Raw genomic sequence first — 25,504 nt, forward strand, 5'->3', positions numbered from 1 at the left:
CCCCTGTATATAGCCTCCACACTGACTCGGTACTGGTACCCCTGTATATAGTCTCATTACTAACCTGTACCCCCTGTATATAGCCTCATTACTAACCTGTACCCCTGTATATAGCCTCATTACTAACCTGTACCCCTGTATATAGTCTCATTACTAACCTGTACCCCTGTATATAGTCTCATTACTAACCTGTACCCCTGTATATAGCCTCATTACTAACCTGTACCCCCTGTATATAGCCTCATTACTAACCTGTACCCCCTGTATATAGTCTCATTACTAACCTGTACCCCTGTATATAGCCTCATTACTAACCTGTACCCCCTGTATATAGCCTCATTACTAACCTGTACCCCTGTATATAGTCTCATTACTAACCGGTACCCCCTGTATATAGTGTCATTACTAACCTGTACCCCCTGTATATAGTCTCATTACTAACCTGTACCCCTGTATATAGCCTCATTACTAACCGGTACCCCTGTATATAGCCTCATTACTAACCTGCCCCTGTATATAGTCTCATTACTAACCTGTACCCCCTGTATATAGCCTCATTACTAACCTGTACCCCTGTATATAGTCTCATTACTAACCTGTACCCCTGTATATAGCCTCATTACTAACCTGTACCCCCTATATATACCCTCATTACTAACATGTACCCCTGTATATAGTCTCATTACTAACCTGTACCCCTGTATATAGCCTCATTACTAACCTGTACCCCCTGTATATAGCCTCATTACTAACCGGTACCCCCTGTATATAGCCTCATTACTAACCTGTACCCCCTGATATAGTCTCATTACTAACCTGTACCCCTGTATATAGTCTCATTACTAACCTGTACCCCTGTATATAGCCTCATTACTAACCTGTACCCCCTATATATAGCCTCATTACTAACATGTACCCCCTGTATATAGTCTCATTACTAACCTGTACCCCTGTATATAGCCTCATTACTAACCTGTACCCCTGTATATAGTCTCATTGCTAACCTGTACCCCCTGTATATAGTCTCATTACTAACCTGTACCCCTGTATAGTCTCATTACTAACCTGTACCCCTGTATATAGCCTCCACACTGACTCGGTACTGGTACCCCCTGTATATAGCCTCCACATTGACCCAGTACTGGTACCCCCTGTATATAGCCTCCACATTGACTCGGTACTGGTACCCCCTGTATATAGCCTCCACATTGACTCGGGCACTGGTACCCCTGTATATAGCCTCCACATTGACTCGGTACTGGTACCCCCTGTATATAGCCTCCACATTGACTCAGTACCGGTACCCCTGTATATACCCTCCACATTGACTCGGTACTGGTACCCCCTGTATATAGCCTCCACATTGACTCGGTACCGGTACCCCCTGTATATAGCCTCCACATTGATTCGGTACTGGTACCCCCTGTATATAGCCTCCACATTGACTCGGTACTGGTACCCCCTGTATATAGCCTCCACATTGACTCGGTACTGGTACCCCCTGTATATAGCCTCCACACTGACTCGGTACTGGTACCCCTGTATATAGCCTCCACATTGACTCTGTACCGTAACACCCTGTATATAGCCTCCACATTGACTCGGGTACTGGTACCCCTGTATATAGCCTCCACATTGACTCTGTACCGTAACACCCTGTATATAGCCTCCACATTGACTCGGTACTGGTACCCCCTGTATATAGCCTCCACATTGACTCGGTACTGGTACCCCCTGTATATAGCCTCCACATTGACTCGGTACTGGTACCCCTGTATATAGCCTCCACATTGACTCCGGTACTGGTACGCCCCTGTATATAGCCTCCACATTGACTCGGTACTGGTACCCCCTGTATATAGCCTCCACATTGACTCGGTACTGGTACCCCCTGTATATAGCCTCCACATTGACTCTGTACTGGTACCCCCTGTATATAGCCTCCACACTGACTCGGTACTGGTACCCCCCTGTATATAGCCTCCACATTGACCTCGGTACTGGTACCCCCTGTATATAGCCTCCACATTGACTCCGGTACTGGTACCCCCTGTATATAGCCTCCACATTGACTCGGTACTGGTACCCCCTGTATATAGCCTCCACATTGACTCCGGTACTGGTACCCCCTGTATATAGCCTCCACATTGACTCGGTACTGGTACCCCCTGTATATAGCCTCCACATTGACTCGGTACTGGTACCCCCCTGTATATAGCCTCCACATTGACTCGGTACTGGTACCCCTGTATATAGCAGGGGTGGGGTTTCATCTTTAATGGACATCTTTTTTTCTTCCTCAGGATCTGAAGACAGCCATGTTGAAGATCTGCCACTTCCTGGAGAGAGACCTGGAACGAAGAAGACGTCAACAAGATAGTGAAGAAGAAAAAAGAGACATGTTCTAAAACATGAAACACAACCTCAATGTCAACTATGAGTTCATACCAGAGGACATGCTCAAAAAAAGATGAGATGCTTCATGACTATGGGCCAGAGATTAGGGGGAAAAAAATACTGATTATAAATAAACTGCATATAAACCATTTATAATGCTCACTCTGACTAATGACCTGTCGGTTGTGCAGTGATGGGTCAAATTTGGGGACTGGAAGAACATGTTCACAGTGGCCCAGAGTGGGGGTTTGACCAGGTCTATGAAGAGCGGATGAAGGACGTGACTCTGAAGTTCATCTGGGACATGGATCAACAGCCGAGTGATGGAACTCCCTGGCTTCCTCCTCCTTCTCACCTTTCAGTTCCAACAGCCCTGTGATGGGATCCTCAGCTCCCTGGCTTCCTCCTCCTCCTCCTCACCTTTCAGTTCTAACAGCCCTGTGATGGGATCCTCAGCTCCCTGGCTTCCTCCTCCTCCTCACCTTTCAGTTCCAACAGCCCTGTGATGGGATCCTCAGCTCCCTGGCTTCCTCCTCCTCCCTCACCTTTCAGTTCCAACAGCCCTGTGATGGGATCCTCAGCTCCCTGGCTTCCTCCTCCTTCTCACCTTTCAGTTCCAACAGCCCTGTGATGGGATCCTCAGCTCCCTGGCTTCCTCCTCCTCCTTCTCACCTTTCAGTTCCAACAGCCCTGTGATGGGATCCTCAGCTCCCTGGCTTCCTCCCCTCCTCCCTCACCTTTCAGTTCTACAACAGCCCCTGTGATGGGAGCCTCAGCTCCCTGGCTTCCTCCTCCTCCTCACCTTTCAGTTCTAACAGCCCTGTGATGGGATCTCCTCAGCTCCCTGGCTTCCTCCTCCTCCTCACCTTTCAGTTCTAACAGCCCTGTGATGGGATCCTCAGCTCCCTGGCTTCCTCCTCCTCCTTCTCACCTTTCAGTTCTAACAGCCCTGTGATGGGATCCTCAGCCCCTGGCTTCCTCCTCCTTCTCACCTTTCAGTTCCAACAGCCCGTGATGGGATCCTCAGCTCCCTGGCTTCCTCCTCCTCCTCCTTCTCACCTTTCAGTTCTAACAGCACTGTGATGGGATCCTCAGCTCCCTCTTCCCCTCCCCCCTTCCCACCTTCAGTTCCAATAGCCCTGTGATGGGATCCTCAGCTCCTGGGCGGCTTCCTCCTCCTCCCTCCTTCTCACCTTTCAGTTCTAACAGCCCTGTGATGGGATCCTCAGCTCCCTGGCTTCCTCCTCCCCCTCCTTCTCACCTTCAGTTCTAACAGCCCTGTGATGGGATCCTCAGCTCCCTGGCCCCTCCCTCCTCCTCCTTCTCACCTTTCAGTTCTAACAGCCCTGTGATGGGATCTCAGCTCCCTGGCTTCCTCCTCCCCTCCCTTCTCACCTTTCAGTTCTAACAGCCCTGTGATGGGATCCTCAGCTCCCTGGCTTCCTCCTCCTCCTCACCTTTCAGTTCCAACAGCCCTGTGATGGGATCCTCAGCTCCCTGGCTTCCTCCTCCTTCTCACCTTTCAGTTCCAACAGCCCTGTGATGGGATCCTCAGCTCCCTGGCTTCCTCCTCCTCCTTCTCACCTTTCAGTTCCAACAGCCCTGTGATGGGATCCTCAGCTCCCTGGCTTCCTCCCTCCTCACCTTTCAGTTCTAACAGCCCTGTGATGGGAGCCTCAGCTCCCTGGCTTCCTCCTCCTCCCTCACCTTTCAGTTCTAACAGCCCTGTGATGGGATCCTCAGCTCCCTGGCTTCCTCCTCCTCCCCACCTTTCAGTTCTAACAGCCCTGTGATGGGACTCCTCAGTTCCCTGGCTTCCCTCCTCCTCCTTCTCACCTTTCAGTTCTAACAGCCCTGTGATGGGATCCTCAGCTCCCTGGTTCCTCCTCCTTCTCACCTTTCAGTTCCAACAGCCCTGTGATGGGATCCTCAGCTCCCTGGCTTCCTCCTCCTCCTCCTTCTCACCTTTCAGTTCTAACAGCACTGTGATGGGATCCTCAGCTCCCTGGCTTCCTCCCCCCTCCTTCTCACCTTTCAGTTCCAACAGCCCTGTGATGGGATCCTCAGCTCCCTGGGCTTCCCTCCTCCCTCCTCCTTCTCACCTTTCAGTTCTAACAGCCCTGTGATGGGATCCTCAGCTCCCTGGCTTCCTCCTCCTCCTCCTTCTCACCCTTTCAGTTCTAACAGCCCTGTGATGGGATCCTCAGCTCCCCTGGCTTCTCCTCCTCCTCCTTCTCACCTTTCAGTTCTAACAGCCCTGTGATGGGATCCTCAGCTCCCTGGCTTCCTCCTCCCTCCCTCCTTCTCACCTTTCAGTTCTAACAGCCCTGTGATGGGAGCCTGAGCTCCCTGGCTTCCTCCTCCTCCTTCTCACCTTTCAGTTCCAACAGCCCTGTGATGGGAGCCTCAGCTCCCTGGCTTCCCCCTCCTCCTCACCTTTCAGTTCTAACAGCCCTGTGATGGAGCCTCAGCTCCCTGGTTCCTCCTCCTCCTCACCTTTCAGTTCTAACAGCCCTGTGATGGGATCCTCAGCTCCCTGGCTTCCTCCTCCTTCTCACCTTTCAGTTCTAACAGCCCTGTGATGGGATCCTCAGCTCCCTGGCTTCCTCCTCCTCCTCACCTTTCAGTTCTAACAGCCCTGTGATGGGAGCCTGAGCTCGGCTTCCTTCCAGACTTGGAAGGATGGCAATGCAAGACTACAGTGATGGAAGGGAGGAGACTGCAGCTCTGCCACCACAAACTATACAGTGGCCATCAGCCATGGACATTAATGTAAATGATCTGTTTAATATACCAAAACTTGATATCCATTACAGATAGATAGCACTTTATCATTATTAATAAAGTATTGTATCATGTTTTCTCTATGTTCTTTCCAATGAACTTGAAGAGGAAATAAAAGAAACAAGACTGTCAGTCTAAATTCTTTATTTGAATGAATGATTTATATTTGAGGAATATTGTACGTGAGCGTAAAGGGAGAATTCTCACTGATTGCACAGCCCGGAACCAAAGTGACGGGGGAAATGGAGCTCGCCCGGACACATTGACAGAAGAACACATTTCTGTTTAGATTCTCACGTGTGGCCAGCAAGACCGTTGGCTAAAACTATTTGATCGCTTTTTCGGTTTACCTCTCAAAATAAGATGGGGAAGAAACGGTCGAGTGAAGTGGATGAGTCCAAAACGCATGTGAAGAAAGTTAAAGTATCTGAGACAGCAGAGTTTAATGGAACCGTTTTTAAAGCCATGTTGAAGGAGCCGACCAAGGCAATGAAGGGTGAGTGGCAGCGTCGCTATTAGCTACTAGGCTCATTGACGCAACACTAGACATTTTTTGTGGCACAAACAATCATGCCTACACAATGTTAGGATGTTGGTAAAGAATCGCAACATGCATCTTCTTAGCCTCATCAAAAGTCCTTGGGAGACAATATTTCATCGAACTTCTTTCTACAAGCAATTCTCTACCTACAACGGCGCTATAACGTATTATTCTCAACATGGCAGTGATAGGATTTAACTCTTTGTTTTACACTCTGCAACAAACAAACAAAAAATGTATGTCAATTATCAAAGGTACTAGTTGTATTTGTCGTTGAATATGTCATTACTAAACAACTACTGTCTGTTTTCTTTTTAAAAACGTGTTCTCTGCACTGCAGGCTTGGATACATTCATCACCACAGCGAAGAAGCTGGTGTCCTGACCTGTATGACGTTGTTGAGGGTTACATCAAGATCTCCATGGAGTGCTCTGAGATATTCAAACTGCTGGAGGGAGACAAGCAGATGGAGAGAGTGAAGTATGGAGAGTACTAGCATTAGCTTCTGTCAGTCTCCTGTTCACTGGAAATCAGTCAAATATATATATATACACACACCATGTAATAATCTGTTAGACATCACATTGTCCTTGTCTCTGTCCAGATGTTGGTGATCTTCCAGAGTTTGGAGATGATTCTGATACGTCGGCCAGTGATCTCTCTCATTTCAGCATGGTGGGATCCACTATAGTCAAGAAGGTTGTCTCCAGCTATATGAAACTCATACAGACATCCCTACACTCAGAGAACCACAGGTATGTTGGAACACGCAAGCAACTTTGTTTGAATGAAATCCAGATTTTTTTGTTGTGTGTGTGTGTGTGTGTGTGTGTGTGTGTGTGTGTGTGTGTGTGTGTGTGTGTGTGTGTGTGTGTGTGTGGACGTCTCTCATTCTAACATAGTGTTGTCGCTTTCTTCTGAGCCAGGTTTGTCCGTAAGGTTTGAGTTTCCTGTTAGCCATGGTGTCCCAGGGAGCGGACACAGCAGGGAAGTTTAGCCACTTCCACTTCACCAAAGGCCTGTCTGCTTTGGCCAAGAGGAAGGATAAGATGGTAAGAGACCTGGTCAGTGTCTGTGTCATCTTAAATGGCACTCTATTCCTATAGTAGTGCATTACTTTTGACCAGGGTCCAAGGGAATAGGGCGCCGTTTGGGACGCTCCTCTGTATGAGGGTTTATAGTTCTCTTTTAGTGTTGTTGAAAACCGACTTGGTTTATAGTTCTTTTAGTGTAATATGTCATCCTCCTGACTGTTTGAGCTGACCAGGAAAAACTATGCTCCCAAAAACTATGTCCCAACCAGGCTTGGATTGAGGTTATAATGATACTTAATGACTGGTACCGTGATCTCTCTCAGGGTAAAACTTGATGTCCGTATGGCTTACACCCAGTTTGCTCTTCTCCTTCCTGGTCTCTGGTGACAACGCCTACTATTGGACAACTATTGGAGATGAAAGGTCAGGATTATACGCATTTCAAAATGACAGAAAATACAACAAGAATATTACAAATAAAATAAGCTTGAGAATATAGGCCTGCCTTCCCCTGTCTGAAGGAGGATCCATCACCACTGTAGGAATATAGGCCTGCGTTGAAGGAGGATCCTATCACCACTGTAGGAATATAGGCCTGCCCCTTGTCTGAAGGAGGATCGTAATCACCACTGTAGGAATAGGCCTTGCCTTCTTGTCTGAAGGAGGATCGATCTCCACTGTAGGAATATAGGCCTGCCTTCCCCTTGTCTGAAGGAGGATCGTATCTCCACTGTAGGAATATAGGCCTGCCTTCCCCTGTCTGAAGGAGGATCGTAATCACCACTGTAGGAATATAGGCCTTCCTTTCCCGTCTGAAGGAGGATCATAATCACCACTGTAGGAATATAGGCCTGCCTTTCCCCTTGTCTGAAGGAGGATCCTATCACCACTGTAGGAATATAGGCCTGCCTTCCCCTTGTCTGAAGGAGGATTGTATCACCACTGTAGGAATATAGGTCTGCCTTCCCCTTGTCTGAAGGGGAGGATCCTATCACCACCTGTAGGAATATAGGTCTGTCTTCCCTTGTCTGAAGGAGGATCCTATCACCACTGTAGGAATATAGGCCTGCCTTCCCTTTGTCTGCAAGGAGGATCCTATCACCACTGAGGAATATAGGCCTGCCTTCCCTTGTCTGAAGGAGGATGTATCACCACTGTGAGGAATATAGGCCTTCCTTTCCCTTGCCCTGAAGGGAGGATCCTATCACCACTGTAGGAATATAGGCCTGCCTTTCTGTCTGAAGGAGGATCATCACCACTGAGGAATATAGGCCTGCCTTCCCTTGTCTGAAGGAGGATCGTATCTCCACTGTAGGAATATAGGCCTGCCTTCCCTTGTCTGAAAGAGGATCGTATCAATCCACTGTAGAATATAGGCCTGCCTTTCCCTTGCTCTGAAAGAGGATCGTATCACCACTGTAGGAATATAGGCCTGCCCTTCCCATTGTCTGATGATGAAATGTTTTATTGTTTGTCAGATTTCCTCGGCCAGACATTCTAAGCAGCGGACTGAAGGAGGATCGTATATCCACTGTCAACCTGATTCTGTCTTACTCTGCAGACTAAGGTAGGGCCTAATCTCTTGTCTCAGTGACTTTTCAGGTAATGAATGAAAATGGCTATTTAGTCATGGATGATTAGGAGACATTATAAGGTGCTTGTACATACTTATGACAAGTATTATAGTACATTAATAACTGCATCGTAATGGTTTATACCTGCAGACTTTAAGTGATTATAATGTGTACGCTGGGAGTCGGGAAGCACGTTCAGGGAGTGTATTTAATAAACACAGAACAAAACAAACACGGGTAGCGAACAGACATGAACTCTGGACCAGTAACAATAACGCAGAGGGAAAGAGTAATCAGACAGGAAGAACCAAAGGGAGTGACAGATTTAGGGAAGGTAATCAGACAGGAAGAACCAAAGGGAGTGACAGATTTAGGGAAGGTAATCAGACAGGAAGAACCAAAGGGAGTGACAGATTTAGGGAAGGTAATCAGACAGGAAGAACCAAAGGGAGTGACAGATTTAGGGAAGGTAATCAGACAGGAAGAACCAAAGGGAGTGACAGATTTATGGAAGGTAATCAGGTAGGAAGAACCAAAGGGAGTGACAGATTTAGGGAAGGTAATCAGACAGGAAGAACCAAAGGGAGTGACAGATTTAGGGGAAGGTAATCAGACAGGAAGAACCAAAGGGAGTGACAGATTTAGGGAAGGTAATCAGACAGGAAGAACCAAAGGGGAGTGACAGATTTAGGGAAGGTAATCAGGTAGGAAGAACCAAAGGGGAGTGACAGATTTAGGGAAGGTAATCAGGTAGGAAGAACCAAAGGGAGTGACAGATTTAGGGGAAGGTAATCAGGTAGGAAGAACCAAAGGGAGTGACAGATTTAGGGAAGGTAATCAGGTAGGAAGAACCAAAGGGAGTGACAGATTTAGGGAAGGTAATCAGGTAGGAAGAACCAAAGGGAGTGACAGATTTAGGAAGGTAATCAGGTAGGAAGAACCAAAGGGGAGTGACAGATTTAGGGAAGGTAATCAGACAGGAAGAACCAAAGGGAGTGACAGATTTAGGGAAGGTAATCAGACAGGAAGAACCAAAGGGAGTGACAGATTTAGGGAAGGTAATCAGACGAGGAAGAACCAAAGGGAGTGACAGATTTAGGGAAGGTAATCAGACAGGAAGAACCAAAGGGAGTGACAGATTTAGGGAAGGTAATCAGACAGGAAGAACCAAAGGGAGTGACAGATTTAGGGAAGGTAATCAGACAGGAAGAACCAAAGGGAGAGACAGATTTAGGAAGGTAATCAGGTAGGAAGAACCAAAGGGAGTGACAGATTTAGGGAAGGTAATCAGGTAGGAAGAACCAAAGGGAGTGACAGATTTAGGGAAGGTAATCAGGTAGGAAGAACCAAAGGGAGTGACAGATTTAGGGAAGGTAATCAGACAGGAAGAACCAAAGGGAGTGACAGATTTAGGGGAAGGTAATCAGGTAGGAAGAACCAAAGTGGGAGTGACAGATTTAGGGAAGGTAATCAGACAGGAAGAACCAAAGGGAGTGACAGATTTAGGGGAAGGTAATCAGACAGGAAGAACCAAAGGGAGTGACAGATTTAGGGAAGGTAATCAGACAGGAAGAACCAAAGGGAGTGACAGATTTAGGGAAGGTAATCAGGCAGGAAGAACCAAAGGGAGTGACAGATTTAGGGAAGGTAATCAGGTAGGAAGAACCAAAGGGAGTGACAGATTTAGGGAAGGTAATCAGGTAGGAAGAACCAAAGGGAGTGACAGATTTAGGGAAGGTAATCAGACAGGAAGAAAACCAAAGGGAGTGACAGATTTAGGGAAGGTAATCAGGTAGGAAGAACCAAAGGGAGTGGCAGATTTAGGGAAGGTAATCAGGTAGGAAGAACCAAAGGGGAGTGACAGATTTAGGGAAGGTAATCAGACAGGAAGAACCAAAGGGAGTGACAGATTTAGGAAGGTAATCAGTTGAGGAAGAACCAAAGGGAGTGACAGATTTAGGGAAGGTAATCAGACAGGAAGAACCAAAGGGGAGTGACAGATTTAGGGGAAGGTAATCAGACAGGAAGAACCAAAGGGGAGTGACAGATTTAGGGAAGGTAATCAGACAGGAAGAACCAAAGGGGAGTGACAGATTTAGGGAAGGTAATCAGGTAGGAAGAACCAAAGGGGAGTGACAGATTTAGGAAGGTAATCAGGTAGGGAAGAACCAAAGGGAGTGACAGATTTAGGGAAGGTAATCAGGTAGGAAGAACCAAAGGGAGTGACAGATTTAGGGAAGGTAATCAGGTAGGAAGAACCAAAAGGGAGGAGCAGATTTAGGGAAGGTAATCAGGTAGGAAGAACCAAAGGGAGTGACAGATTTAGGGGAAGGTAATCAGGCAGGAAGAACCAAAGGGAGTGACAGATTTAGGGGAAGGTAATCAGGCAGGAAGAACCAAAGGGGAGTGAGCAGATTTAGGGAAGGTAATCAGATAGGAAGAACCAAAGGGGAGTGACAGATTTAGGGAAGGTAATCAGATAGGAAGAACCAAAGGGAGTGACAGATTTAGGGAAGGTAATCAGGTAGGAAGAACCAAAGGGAGTGACAGATTTAGGGAAGGTAATCAGACAGGAAGAACCAAAGGGAGTGACAGATTTAGGGAAGGTAATCAGACAGGAAGAACCAAAGGGAGTGACAGATTTAGGGAAGGTAATCAGACAGGAAGAACCAAAAGGGAGTGACAGATTTAGGGAAGGTAATCAGACAGGAAGAACCAAAGGGAGTGACAGATTTAGGAAGGTAATCAGACAGGAAGAACCAAAGGGGAGTGACAGATTTAGGGAAGGTAATCAGACAGGAAGAACCAAAGGGAGTGACAGATTTAGGGAAGGTAATCAGACAGGAAGAACCAAAGGGGAGTGACAGATTTAGGGAAGGTAATCAGGTAGGAAGAACCAAAGGGAGGACAGATTTAGGGAAGGTAATCAGGTAGGAAGAACCAAAGGGGAGTGACAGATTTAGGGAAGGTAATCAGGTAGGAAGAACCAAAGGGAGTGACAGATTTAGGGAAGGTAATCAGGTAGGAAGAACCAAAGGGAGTGACAGATTTAGGGAAGGTAATCAGGTAGGAAGAACCAAAGGGAGTGACAGATTTAGGGAAGGTAATCAGGTAGGAAGAACCAAAGGGAGTGACAGATTTAGGGAAGGTAATCAGGTAGGAAGAACCAAAGGGAGTGACAGATTTAGGGAAGGGTAATCAGACAGGAAGAACCAAAGGGAGTGACAGATTTAGGGAAGGTAATCAGACAGGAAGAACCAAAGGGAGTGACAGATTTAGGGAAGGTAATCAGACAGGAAGAACCAAAGGGAGTGACAGATTTAGGGAAGATAATCAGGTAGGAAGAACCAAAGGGAGTGACAGATTTAGGGAAGGTAATCAGACAGGAAGAACCAAAGGGGAGTGACAGATTTAGGGAAGGTAATCAGACAGGAAGAACCAAAGGGAGTGACAGATTTAGGGAAGGTAATCAGACAGGAAGAACCAAAGGGGAGTGACAGATTTAGGGAAGGTAATCAGACAGGAAGAACCAAAGGGAGTGACAGATTTAGGGAAGGTAATCAGGTAGGAAGAACCAAAGGGGAGTGACAGATTTAGGGAAGGTAATCAGACAGGAAGAACCAAAGGGAGTGACAGATTTAGGGAAGGTAATCAGACAGGAAGAACCAAAGGGAGTGACAGATTTAGGGAAGGTAATCAGACAGGAAGAACCAAAGGGAGTGACAGATTTAGGGAAGGTAATCAGGTAGGAAGAACCAAAGGGAGTGACAGATTTAGGGAAGGTAATCAGGTAGGAAGAACCAAAGGGGAGTGACAGATTTATGGAAGGTAATCAGGTAGGAAGAACCAAAGGGAGTGACAGATTTAGGGAAGGTAATCAGACAGGAAGAACCAAAGGGAGTGACAGATTTAGGGAAGGTAATCAGGTAGGAAGAACCAAAGGGAGTGACAGATTTAGGGAAGGTAATCAGGTAGGAAGAACCAAAGGGAGTGACAGATTTAGGGAAGGTAATCAGGTAGGAAGAACCAAAGGGAGTGACAGATTTAGGGAAGGTAATCAGACAGGAAGAACCAAAGGGAGTGACAGATTTAGGGAAGGTAATCAGACAGGAAGAACCAAAGGGAGTGACAGATTTAGGGAAGGTAATCAGACAGGAAGAACCAAAGGGAGTGACAGATTTAGGGAAGGTAATCAGACAGGAAGAACCAAAGGGAGTGACAGATTTAGGGAAGGTAATCAGACAGGAAGAACCAAAGGGGAGTGACAGATTTAGGGAAGGTAATCAGGCAGGAAGAACCAAAGGGAGTGACAGATTTAGGGAAGGTAATCAGGTAGGAAGAACCAAAGGGGAGTGACAGATTTAGGGAAGGTAATCAGGTAGGAAGAACCAAAGGGAGTGACAGATTTAGGGAAGGTAATCAGACAGGAAGAACCAAAGGGAGTGACAGATTTAGGGAAGGTAATCAGACAGGAAGAACCAAAGGGGAGTGACAGATTTAGGGAAGGTAATCAGACAGGAAGAACCAAAGGGAGTGACAGATTTAGGGAAGGTAATCAGACAGGAAGAACCAAAGGGGAGTGACAGATTTAGGGGAAGGTAATCAGACAGGAAGAACCAAAGGGAGTGACAGATTTAGGGAAGGTAATCAGACAGGAAGAACCAAAGGGAGTGACAGATTTAGGGAAGGTAATCAGACAGGAAGAACCAAAGGGAGTGACAGATTTAGGGGAAGGTAATCAGACAGGAAGAACCAAAGGGAGTGACAGATTTAGGGAAGGTAATCAGACAGGAAGAACCAAAGGGAGTGACAGATTTAGGGAAGGTAATCAGACAGGAAGAACCAAAGGGAGTGACAGATTTAGGGAAGGTAATCGGGGTAGGGAAGAACCAAAGGGAGTGACAGATTTAGGGAAGGTAAATCAGGTAGGAAGAACCAAAGGGAGTGACAGATTTAGGGAAGGTAATCAGGTAGGAAGAACCAAAGGGAGTGACAGATTTAGGGAAGGTAATCAGACAGGAAGAACCAAAGGGAGTGACAGATTTAGGGAAGGTAATCAGGCAGGAAGAACCAAAGGGAGTGACAGATTTAGGGAAGGTAATCAGGTGGGGAAGAACCAAAGGGGAGTGACAGATTTAGGGAAGGTAATCAGGTAGGAAGAACCAAAGGGAGTGACAGATTTAGGGAAGGTAATCAGGTAGGAAGAACCAAAGGGAGTGACAGATTTAGGAAGGTAATCAGACAGGAAGAACCAAAGGGAGTGACAGATTTAGGGAAGGTAATCAGACAGGAAGAACCAAAGGGAGTGACAGATTTAGGGAAGGTAATCAGGTAGGAAGAACCAAAGGGAGTGACAGATTTAGGGAAGGTAATCAGGTAGGAAGAACCAAAGGGAGTGACAGATTTAGGGAAGGTAATCAGGTAGGAAGAACCAAAGGGAGTGACAGATTTAGGAAGGTAATCAGGCAGGAAGAACCAAAGGGAGTGACAGATTTAGGGAAGGTAATCAGGTAGGAAGAACCAAAGGGGAGTGACAGATTTAGGGAAGGTAATCAGGTAGGAAGAACCAAAGGGAGTGACAGATTTAGGGAAGGTAATCAGACAGGAAGAACCAAAGGGAGTGACAGATTTAGGGAAGGTAATCAGACAGGAAGAACCAAAGGGGAGTGACAGATTTAGGAAGGTAATCAGACAGGAAGAACCAAAGGGAGTGACAGATTTAGGGGAAGGTAATCAGACAGGAAGAACCAAAAGGGAGTGACAGATTTAGGGAAGGTAATCAGACAGGAAGAACCAAAGGGAGTGACAGATTTAGGGAAGGTAATCAGACAGGAAGAACCAAAGGGGAGTGACAGATTTAGGGAAGGTAATCAGACAGGAAGAACCAAAGGGAGTGACAGATTTAGGGAAGGTAATCAGGCAGGAAGAACCAAAGGGAGTGACAGATTTAGGGAAGGTAATCAGGTAGGAAGAACCAAAGGGAGTGACAGATTTAGGGAAGGTAATCAGACAGGAAGAACCAAAGGGAGTGACAGATTTAGGGAAGGTAATCAGACAGGAAGAACCAAAGGGAGTGACAGATTTAGGGAAGGTAATCAGGCAGGAAGAACCAAAGGGAGTGACAGATTTAGGGAAGGTAATCAGGCAGGAAGAACCAAAGGGGAGTGACAGATTTAGGGAAGGTAATCAGACAGGAAGAACCAAAGGGGAGTGACAGATTTAGGGAAGGTAATCAGACAGGAAGAACCAAAGGGAGTGACAGATTTAGGGAAGGTAATCAGACAGGAAGAACCAAAGGGAGTGACAGATTTAGGGAAGGTAATCAGACAGGAAGAACCAAAGGGAGTGACAGATTTAGGAAGGTAATCAGGTAGGAAGAACCAAAGGGGAGTGACAGATTTAGGAAGGTAATCAGACAGGAAGAACCAAAGGGAGTGACAGATTTAGGGAAGGTAATCAGACAGGAAGAACCAAAGGGAGTGACAGATTTAGGGAAGGTAATCAGGTAGGAAGAACCAAAGGGAGTGACAGATTTAGGGAAGGTAATCATGTAGGAAGAACCAAAGGGAGTGACAGATTTAGGGGAAGGTAATCAGGTAGGAAGAACCAAAGGGAGTGACAGATTTATGGAAGGTGAATCAGGTAGGAAGAACCAAAGGGAGTGACAGATTTAGGGAAGGTAATCATGTAGGAAGAACCAAAGGGAGTGACAGATTTAGGGAAGGTAATCAGGTAGGAAGAACCAAAGGGAGTGACAGATTTAGGGAAGGTAATCAGACAGGAAGTACCAAAGGGAGTGACAGATTTAGGGAAGGTAATCAGGTAGGAAGAACCAAAGGGAGTGACAGATTTAGGGAAGGTAATCAGGTATGAAGAACCAAAGGGAGTGACAGATTTAGGGAAGGTAATCAGACAGGAAGAACCAAAGGGAGTGACAGATTTAGGGAAGGTAATCAGGTAGGAAGAACCAAAGGGAGTGACAGATTTAGGGAAGGTAATCAGGTAGGAAGAACCAAAGGGAGTGACAGATTTAGGGAAGGTAACAGACAGGAAGAACCAAAGGGAGTGACAGATTTAGGGAAGGTAATCAGGTAGGAAGAACCAAAGGGAGTGACAGATTTAGGGAAGGTAATCAGGTAAGGAAGAACCAAAGGGAGTGACAGATTTAGGAAGGTAATCAGGTAGGAAGAACCAAAGGGAGTGACAGATTTAGGAAGGTAATCAGGTAGGAAGAACCAAAGGGAGTGACAGATTTATGGAAGGTAATCAGGTAGGAAGAACCAAAGGGAGTGACAGATTTAGGGAAGGTAATCAGACAGGAAGAACCAAAGGGGAGTGACAGATTTAGGGAAGGTAATCAGGTAGGAAGAACCAAAGGGGAGTGACAGATTTAGGGAAGGTAATCAGGTAGGAAGAACCAAAGGGAGTGACAGATTTAGGGAAGGTAATCAGGTAGGAAGAACCAAAAGGGGAGTGACAGATTTAGGGAAGGTAATCAGACAGGAAGAACCAAAGGGAGTGACAGATTTAGGGAAGGTAATCAGACAGGAAGAACCAAAGGGAGTGACAGATTTAGGGAAGGTAATCAGACAGGAAGAACCAAAGGGAGTGACAGATTTAGGGAAGGTAATCAGACAGGAAGAAAACCAAAGGGAGTGACAGATTTAGGGAAGGTAATCAGACAGGAAGAACCAAAGGGAGTGACAGATTTAGGGAAGGTAATCAGACAGGAAGAACCAAAGGGGAGTGACAGATTTAGGGAAGGTAATCAGGTAGGAAGAACCAAAGGGAGTGACAGATTTAGGGAAGGTAATCAGGTAGGAAGAACCAAAGGAGTGACAGATTTAGGGAAGGTAATCAGACAGGAAGAACCAAAGGGAGTGACAGATTTAGGGAAGGTAATCAGACAGGAAGAACCAAAGGGAGTGACAGATTTAGGGAAGGTAATCAGACAGGAAGAACCAAAGGGAGTGACAGATTTAGGGAAGGTAATCAGACAGGAAGAACCAAAGGGAGTGACAGATTTAGGGAAGGTAATCAGACAGGAAGAACCAAAGGGAGTGACAGATTTAGGGAAGGTAATCAGACAGGAAGAACCAAAGGGAGTGACAGATTTAGGGAAGGTAATCAGACAGGAAGAACCAAAGGGAGTGACAGATTTAGGGAAGGTAATCAGACAGGAAGAACCAAAGGGAGTGACAGATTTAGGAAGGTAATCAGACAGGAAGAACCAAAGGGGAGTGACAGATTTAGGGAAGGTAATCAGACAGGAAGAACCAAAGGGAGTGACACAGATTTAGGGAAGGTAATCAGGTAGGAAGAACCAAAGGGAGTGACAGATTTAGGGAAGGTAATCAGGTAGGAAGAACCAAAGGGAGTGACAGATTTAGGGAAGGTAATCGGTAGGAAGAACCAAAGGGGAGTGACAGATTTAGGAAGGTAATCAGACAGGAAGAACCAAAGGGAGTGACAGATTTAGGGAAGGTAATCAGGTAGGAAGAACCAAAGGGAGTGACAGATTTAGGGAAGGTAATCAGGTAGGAAGAACCAAAGGGAGTGACAGATTTAGGGAAGGAATCAGGTAGGAAGAACCAAAGGGAGTGACAGATTTAGGGAAGGTAATCAGGTAGGAAGAACCAAAGGGAGTGACAGATTTAGGGAAGGTAATCAGACAGGAAGAACCAAAGGGAGTGACAGATTTAGGGAAGGTAATCAGACAGGAAGAACCAAAGGGGAGTGACAGATTTAGGGAAGGTAATCAGGTAGGAAGAACCAAAGGGGAGTGACAGATTTAGGGAAGGTAATCAGGTAGGAAGAACCAAAGGGAGTGACAGATTTAGGGGAAGGTAATCAGGTAGGAAGAACCAAAGGGGAGTGACAGATTTAGGGAAGGTAATCAGACAGGAAGAACCAAAGGGAGTGACAGATTTAGGGGAAGGTAATCAGGTAGGAAGAACCAAAGGGAGTGACAGATTTAGGGAAGGTAATCAGGTAGGAAGAACCAAAGGGAGTGACAGATTTAGGAAGGTAATCAGGAGGAAGAACCAAAGGGAGTGACAGATTTAGGGAAGGTAATCAGACAGGAAGAACCAAAAGGAGTGACAGATTTAGGAAGGTAATCAGACAGGAAGAACCAAAAGGGAGTGACAGATTTAGGAAGGTAATCAGACAGGAAGAACCAAAGGGGAGTGACAGATTTAGGGAAGGTAATCAGACAGGAAGAACCAAAGGGAGTGACAGATTTAGGGAAGGTAATCAGACCAGGAAGAACCAAAGGGAGTGACAGATTTAGGGAAGGTAATCAGACAGGAAGAACCAAAGGGAGTGACAGATTTAGGGAAGGTAATCAGACAGGAAGAACCAAAGGGAGTGACAGATTTAGGGAAGGTAATCAGGTAGGAAGAACCAAAGGGAGTGACAGATTTAGGGAAGGTAATCAGGTAGGAAGAACCAAAGGGGAGTGACAGATTTAGGGAAGGTAATCAGACAGGAAGAACCAAAGGGGAGTGACAGATTTAGGGAAGGTAATCAGACAGGAAGAACCAAAGGGAGTGACAGATTTAGGGAAGGTAATCAGGTAGGAAGAACCAAAGGGGAGTGACAGATTTAGGGAAGGTAATCAGACAGGAAGAACCAAAGGGGAGTGACAGATTTAGGGGAAGGTAATCAGACAGGAAGAACCAAAGGGAGTGACAGATTTAGGGGAAGGTAATCAGACAGGAAGAAGAACCAAAGGGAGTGACAGATTTAGGGAAGGTAATCAGACAGGGAAGAACCAAAGGGAGTGACAGATTTAGGGAAGGTAATCAGACAGGAAGAACCAAAGGGGAGTGACAGATTTAGGGAAGGTAATCAGGTAGGAAGAACCAAAGGGGAGTGACAGATTTAGGGAAGGTAATCAGACAGGAAGAACCAAAGGGAGTGACAGATTTAGGGAAGGCTAATCAGACAGGAAGAACCAAAGGGAGTGACAGATTTAGGGAAGGTAATCAGACAGGAAGAACCAAAGGGAGTGACAGATTTAGGGAAGGTAATCAGACAGGAAGAACCAAAGGGAGTGACAGATTTAGGGAAGGTAATCAGACAGGAAGAACCAAAGGGAGTGACAGATTTAGGGAAGGTAATCAGACAGGAAGAACCAAAGGGGAGTGACAGATTTAGGGAAGGTAATCAGACAGGAAGAACCAAAGGGAGTGACAGATTTAGGGAAGGTAATCAGGTAGGAAGAACCAAAGGGAGTGACAGATTTAGGGAAGGTAATCAGGTAGGAAGAACCAAAGGGAGTGACAGATTTAGGGAAGGTAATCAGGTAGGAAGAACCAAAGGGAGTGACAGATTTAGGGAAGGTAATCAGGTAGGAAGAACCAAAGGGAGTGACAGATTTAGGAAGGTAATCAGGTAGGAAGAACCAAAGGGAGTGAGCAGATTTAGGGAAGGTAATCATGTAGGAAGAACCAAAGGGAGTGACAGATTTAGGAAGGTAATCGGAGGTAGGAAGAACCAAAGGGGAGTGACAGATTTAGGGAAGGTAATCATGTAGGAGAGAACCAAAGGGGAGTGACAGATTTAGGGAAGGTAATCAGGGTAGGAAGAACCAAAGGGGAGTGACAGATTTAGGGAAGGTAATCAGACAGGAAGTACCAAAGGGAGTGACAGATTTAGGGAAGGTAATCAGGTAGGAAGAACCAAAGGGAGTGACAGATTTAGGGAAGGTAATCAGGTGTGAAGAACCAAAGGGGAGTGACAGATTTAGGAAGGTAATCAGACAGGAAGAACCAAAGGGAGTGACAGATTTAGGGAAGGGTAATCAGGTAGGAAGAACCAAAGGGAGTGACAGATTTAGGGAAGGTAATCAGGTAGGGAAGAACCAAAGGGAGTGACAGATTTAGGGAAGGTAATCAGACAGGAAGAACCAAAGGGAGTGACAGATTTAGGAAGGTAATCAGGTAGGAAGAACCAAAGGAGTGAGCAGATTTAGGGAAGGTAATCAGGTAGGAAGAACCAAAGGGAGTGACAGATTTAGGGAAGGTAATCAGGTAGGAAGAACCAAAGGGAGTGACAGATTTAGGGAAGGTAATCAGGTAGGAAGAACCAAAGGGGAGTGACAGATTTAGGGGAAGGTAATCAGACAGGAAGAACCAAAAGGGAGTGACAGATTTAGGGAAGGTAATCAGGTAGGAAGAACCAAAGGGAGTGACAGATTTAGGGAAGGTAATCAGGTAGGAAGAACCAAAGGGGAGTGACAGATTTAGGGAAGGTAATCAGGTAGGGAAGAACCAAAGGGAGTGACAGATTTATGGAAGGTAATCAGGTAGGGAAGAACCAAAGGGGAGTGACAGATTTAGGGAAGGTAATCAGGTAGGAAGAAACCAAAGGGAGTGACAGATTTAGGGAAGGTAATCAGGTAGGAAGAACCAAAGGGAGTGACAGATTTAGGAAGGTAATCAGGTAGGAAGAACCAAAGGGGAGTGACAGATTTAGGGAAGGTAATCGGGTAGGAAGAACCAAAGGGAGTGACAGATTTAGGGAAGGTAATCAGACAGGAAGAACCAAAGGGAGTGACAGATTTAGGGAAGGTAATCAGACAGGAAGAACCAAAGGGAGTGACAGATTTAGGGAAGGTAATCAGACAGGAAGAACCAAAGGGAGTGACAGATTTAGGGAAGGTAATCAGACAGGAAGAACCAAAGGGAGTGACAGATTTAGGGAAGGTAATCAGACAGGAAGAACCAAAGGGGAGTGACAGATTTAGGGAAGGTAATCAGACAGGAAGAACCAAAGGGAGTGACAGATTTAGGGAAGGTAACCAGGTAGGAAGAACCAAAGGGGAGTGACAGATTTAGGGAAGGTAATCAGGTAGGAAGAACCAAAGGGAGTGACAGATTTAGGGAAGGTAATCAGGTAGGAAGAACCAAAGGGAGTGACAGATTTAGGAAGGTAATCAGGTAGGAAGAACCAAAGGGAGTGACAGATTTAGGGAAGGTAATCAGGTAGGAAGAACCAAAGGGAGTGACAGATTTAGGGAAGGTAATCAGACAGGAAGAACCAAAGGGGAGTGACAGATTTAGGGAAGGTAATCAGACAGGAAGAACCAAAGGGAGAGACAGATTTAGGAAGGTAATCAGGTAGGAAGAACCAAAGGGAGTGACAGATTTAGGGAAGGTAATCAGGTAGGAAGAACCAAAGGGGAGTGACAGATTTAGGGAAGGTAATCAGGTAGGAAGAACCAAAGGGAGTGACAGATTTAGGGGAAGGTAATCAGACAGGAAGAACCAAAGGGAGTGACAGATTTAGGGAAGGTAATCAGGTAGGAAGAACCAAAGGGAGTGACAGATTTAGGGAAGGTAATCAGACAGGAAGAACCAAAGGGAGTGACAGATTTAGGGAAGGTAATCAGGTAGGAAGAACCAAAGGGAGTGACAGATTTAGGGAAGGTAATCAGGTAGGAAGAACCAAAGGGAGTGACAGATTTAGGGAAGGTAATCAGGTAGGAAGAACCAAAGGGAGTGACAGATTTAGGGAAGGTAATCAGGTAGGAAGAACCAAAGGGAGTGACAGATTTAGGGAAGGTAATCAGACAGGAAGAACCAAAGGGAGTGACAGATTTAGGGAAGGTAATCAGACAGGAAGAACCAAAGGGAGTGACAGATTTAGGGAAGGTAATCAGACAGGAAGAACCAAAGGGAGTGACAGATTTTGGGAAGGTAATCAGACAGGAAGAACCAAAGGGAGTGACAGATTTTGGGAAGGTAATCAGACAGGAAGAACCAAAGGGAGTGACAGATTTAGGGAAGGTAATCAGACAGGAAGAACCAAAGGGAGTGACAGATTTAGGGAAGGTAATCAGACAGGAAGAACCAAAGGGAGTGACAGATTTAGGAAGGTAATCAGACAGGAAGAACCAAAGGGAGTGACAGATTTAGGGAAGGTAATCAGACAGGAAGAACCAAAGGGAGTGACAGATTTAGGGAAGGTAATCAGACAGGAAGAACCAAAGGGAGTGACAGATTTAGGGAAGGTAATCAGACAGGAAGAACCAAAGGGAGTGACAGATTTAGGGAAGGTAATCAGACAGGAAGAACCAAAGGGAGTGACAGATTTAGGGAAGGTAATCAGACAGGAAGAACCAAAGGGAGTGACAGATTTAGGGAAGGTAATCAGGCAGGTTATGGAGTCCAGGTGAGGCTGATGAGGAGCTGGTGTGCTTAACGATAGTGACAGGTAAGCGTCATAATGAGCGGCCTGGTGACCTGGCGCGCCGGAGAGGGATTATGGGTGACAGGGATGTGTTTTCTCTGCTGTAGGTGGTCCAGCGACAGGCTATCAGTAAGACCCAGAAAGTGCGATTCTTCACCCCATCTCTCCTGGCCCAGATTGCATCTCTCTACAGGTGGAATGGCATTGTGGATGCAAGCACAGACGACAGCAAGGTAATGGATCTGTCCCTAGTTCTCCTCTTTATCTCCCCCTCTCTTTATCTCCCCTTTATCTCCCCCTCTCTTTATCTCCCCCTCTCTTTATCTCCCCCCTCTCTTTATCTCCCCCTCTCTTTATCTCCCCCTCTCTTTATCTCCCTCTCTCGCTATCCCCCTCTCTGCTATCTCCCCCTCTCTCGCTATCTCCCCTCTCTCGCTATCTCCCCTCTCTCGCTATCTCCCCTCTCGCTATCTCCCCTCTCGCTATCTCCCCCTCTCGCTATCTCCCCTCTCTCGCTATCTCCCCTCTCTCGCTATCTCCCCCTCTCTCTCGCTATCTCCCCCCCTCTCTCTCGCTATCTCCCCCTCTCTCTCGCTATCTCCCCCCTCTCTCGCTATCTCCCCTCTCTCTCGCTATCTCCCCCTCTCTCTCGCTATCTCCCCATCTCTCTCGCTATCTCCCCCCTCTCTCTCGCTATCTCCCCCTCTCTTTATCTCCCCTCTCTCTCTCTATCTCCCCTCTCTTTATCTCTCTCTCTCAGAGCTTTGGGCCAGTAACCGAAAGGTCACTGGTTTGAATCCCGGAGCCGACAAGATGAAAAATCTGTTGCTGTGCCCTCGAGCAAGGCACTTAACCCTAATCGCTCCAGGGGCGCTGGACAACGGTGACCCTGGCCGTGACCCCACTCCCTGGGGTGTCTCGGGGGCATCGGGATATGCATGAAACACATTTCCGTTACACACTTGTACGAGGACAAATATAAGCATTATTATTATTCTCACTCACAATCATCACTGAGTGTCCATTTTCTTCAGATGGCAGAGAATGCAGAGGAAGCAGGGAAGATGGTCGTGAGGAAACTGGTTCACAACTTCCTCCTGGATCTATGCTGCTCCAGGAAACACGGCATCAGTTTCTATGACCCCAGCTTTGGAACTGCCGGCAGGTCAGTCATGAATCTGATGCATCCTATCTCTCCTCTTTCTCTCCCCTCGCTCTCCTCTCTATCTGTCTGTTTTCTCCCATCTCTCATTCTCTCTGTTCTCTCTCTCCCCTCGGTCTCGCTCCTCTCTCTCTCTCCTCTGTGTTCTCTCTTCTCTCTTTCTATTTCTCCATCACCCTCCTGAAGTTGTGGTTGTTTGTCTGTACAGTAGACATAGACCTGATCTTGTTGTTGTGTGTCTGTCTGGCACAGTAGACATAGACCTGATCTTGTTGTTGTGTGTCTGTCTGTACAGTAGACATAGACCTGATATTGTTGTGTGTCTGTCTGTACAGTAGACATAGACCTGATCTTGTTGTGTGTCTGTCTGTACAGTAGACATAGACCTGATCTTGTTGTGTGTCTGTCTGTACAGTAGACATAGACCTGATCTTGTTGTTGTGTGTCTGTCTGTACAGTAGACATAGACCTGATCTTGTTGTTGTGTGTCTGTCTGCACAGTAGACATAGACCTGATCTTGTTGTTGTGTGTCTGTCTGTACAGTGAGACATAGACCTGATCTTGTTGTGTCTGTCTGGTACAGTAGATATAGACCTGATCTTGTTGTTGTCTGTCTGTCTGTACAGTAGACATAGACCTGATCTTGTTGTGTGTCTGTCTGTACAGTAGACATAGACCTGATCTTGTTGTGTGTCTGTCTGTACAGTAGACATAGACCTGATCTTGTTGTTGTGTGTCTGTCTGTACAGTAGACATAGACCTGATCTTGTTGTGTGTCTGTCTGTACAGTAGACATAGACCTGATCTTGTTGTGTGTCTGTCTGTACAGTAGACATAGACTCTGATCTTTGTTGTGTGTCTGTCTGTACAGTAGACATAGATCTGATCTTGTTGTGTGTCTGTCTGTACAGTAGACATAGATCTGATCTTGTTGTGTGTCTGTCTGTACAGTAGACATAGACCTGATCTTGTTGTGTGTCTGTCTGTACAGTAGACATAGACCTGATCTTGTTGTTGTGTCTGTCTGTACAGTAGACATAGACCCGATCTTGTTGTTGTGTGTCTGTCTGTACAGTAGACATAGACCTGATCTTGTTGTGTGTGTCTGTCTGTACAGTAGACATAGACCTGATCTTGTTGTTGTGTGTCTGTCTGTACAGTAGACATAGATCTGATCTTGTTGTGTGTCTGTCTGTACAGTAGACATAGACCTGATCTTTGTTGTGTGTCTGTCTGTACAGTAGACATAGACCTGATATTGTTGTGTGTCTGTCTGTACAGTAGACATAGATCTGATCTTGTTGTTGTGTGTCTGTCTGTACAGTAGACATAGACCTGATATTGTTGTGTGTCTGTCTGTACAGTAGACATAGACCCGATCTTGTTGTGTGTCTGTCTGTACAGTAGACATAGATCTGATCTTGTTGTTGTGTGTCTGTCTGTACAGTAGACATAGACCTGATCTTGTTGTCTGTCTGTCTGTACAGTAGACATAGACCTGATCTTGTTGTCTGTCTGTCTGTACAGTAGACATAGACCTGATCTTGTTGTCTGTCTGTCTGTACAGTAGACATAGATCTGATCTTGTTGTGTGTCTGTCTGTACAGTAGACATAGACCTGATCTTGTTGTGTGTCTGTCTGTACAGTAGACATAGACCTGATCTTGTTGTTGTGTGTCTGTCTGTACAGTAGACATAGACCTGATCTTGTTGTGTGTCTGTCTGTACAGTAGACATAGACCTGATCTTGTTGTTGTGTGTCTGTCTGTACAGTAGACATAGACCTGATCTTGTTGTTGTGTGTCTGTCTGTACAGTAGACATAGACCTGATCTTGTTGTTGTGTGTCTGTCTGTACAGTAGACATAGACCTGATCTTGTTGTTGTGTGTCTGTCTGTACAGTAGACATAGACCTGATCTTGTTGTGTGTCTGTCTGTACAGTAGACATAGACCTGATCTTGTTGTGTGTCTGTCTGTACAGTAGACATAGACCTGATCTTGTTGTTGTGTGTCTGTCTGTACAGTAGACATAGACCTGATCTTGTTGTTGTGTGTCTGTCTGTACAGTAGACATAGACCTGATATGTGTTGTTGTGTGTCTGTCTGTCTGCAGTAGACATAGACCTGATCTTGTTGTGTGTCTGTCTGTCTGTACAGTAGACATAGACCTGATCTTGTTGTTGTGTGTCTGTCTGTACAGTAGACATAGATCTGATCTTGTTGTGTGTCTGTCTGTACAGTAGACATAGACCTGATCTTGTTGTGTGTCTGTCTGTACAGTAGACATAGACCCGATCTTGTTGTTGTGTGTCTGTCTGTACAGTAGACATAGACCTGATCTTGTTGTTGTGTGTCTGTCTGTACAGTAGACATAGACCTGATCTTGTTGTTGTGTGTCTGTCTGTACAGTAGACATGACCTGATCTTGTTGTTGTGTGTCTGTCTGTACAGTAGACATAGACCTGATCTTGTTGTGTGTCTGTCTGTACAGTAGACATAGACCTGATCTTGTTGTTGTGTGTCTGTCTGTACAGTAGACATAGACCTGATCTTGTTGTTGTGTGTCTGTCTGTACAGTAGACATAGATCTGATCTTGTTGTGTGTCTGTCTGTACAGTAGACATAGACCCGATCTTTGTTGTGTGTCTGTCTGTACAGTAGACATAGACCTGATATTGTTGTGTCTGTCTGTACAGTAGACATAGACCGATCTTGTTGTGTGTCTGTCTGTACAGTAGACATAGACCTGATCTGTTGTTGTGTGTCTGTCTGCACAGTAGACATAGACCTGATCTTGTTGTTGTGTGTCTGTC

The 25,504-nt window shown here is 46.0% G+C and overlaps 1 protein-coding gene across 1 annotated transcript in view; it reads left to right on the forward strand.

Annotated features, from left to right (window-relative positions):
* The first annotated feature begins 8,304 nt into the window (after window positions 1–8,304).
* The window catches only part of LOC106613349 (URB1 ribosome biogenesis homolog), an 86,085-nt gene continuing 68,885 nt past the window's right edge, over window positions 8,305–25,504 (forward strand). Inside the window, 3 exon segments of the mRNA XM_045687048.1 lie at window positions 8,305–8,323; window positions 21,635–21,760; window positions 22,562–22,692. Of these exon segments, the coding sequence (XP_045543004.1) occupies window positions 22,562–22,692 (131 nt within the window). The 5' untranslated portion in view covers window positions 8,305–8,323; window positions 21,635–21,760.

This window comes from Salmo salar, chromosome ssa09, assembly GCF_905237065.1.
Source record: "Salmo salar chromosome ssa09, Ssal_v3.1, whole genome shotgun sequence".
NCBI classification, from domain to species: domain Eukaryota; kingdom Metazoa; phylum Chordata; class Actinopteri; order Salmoniformes; family Salmonidae; genus Salmo; species Salmo salar.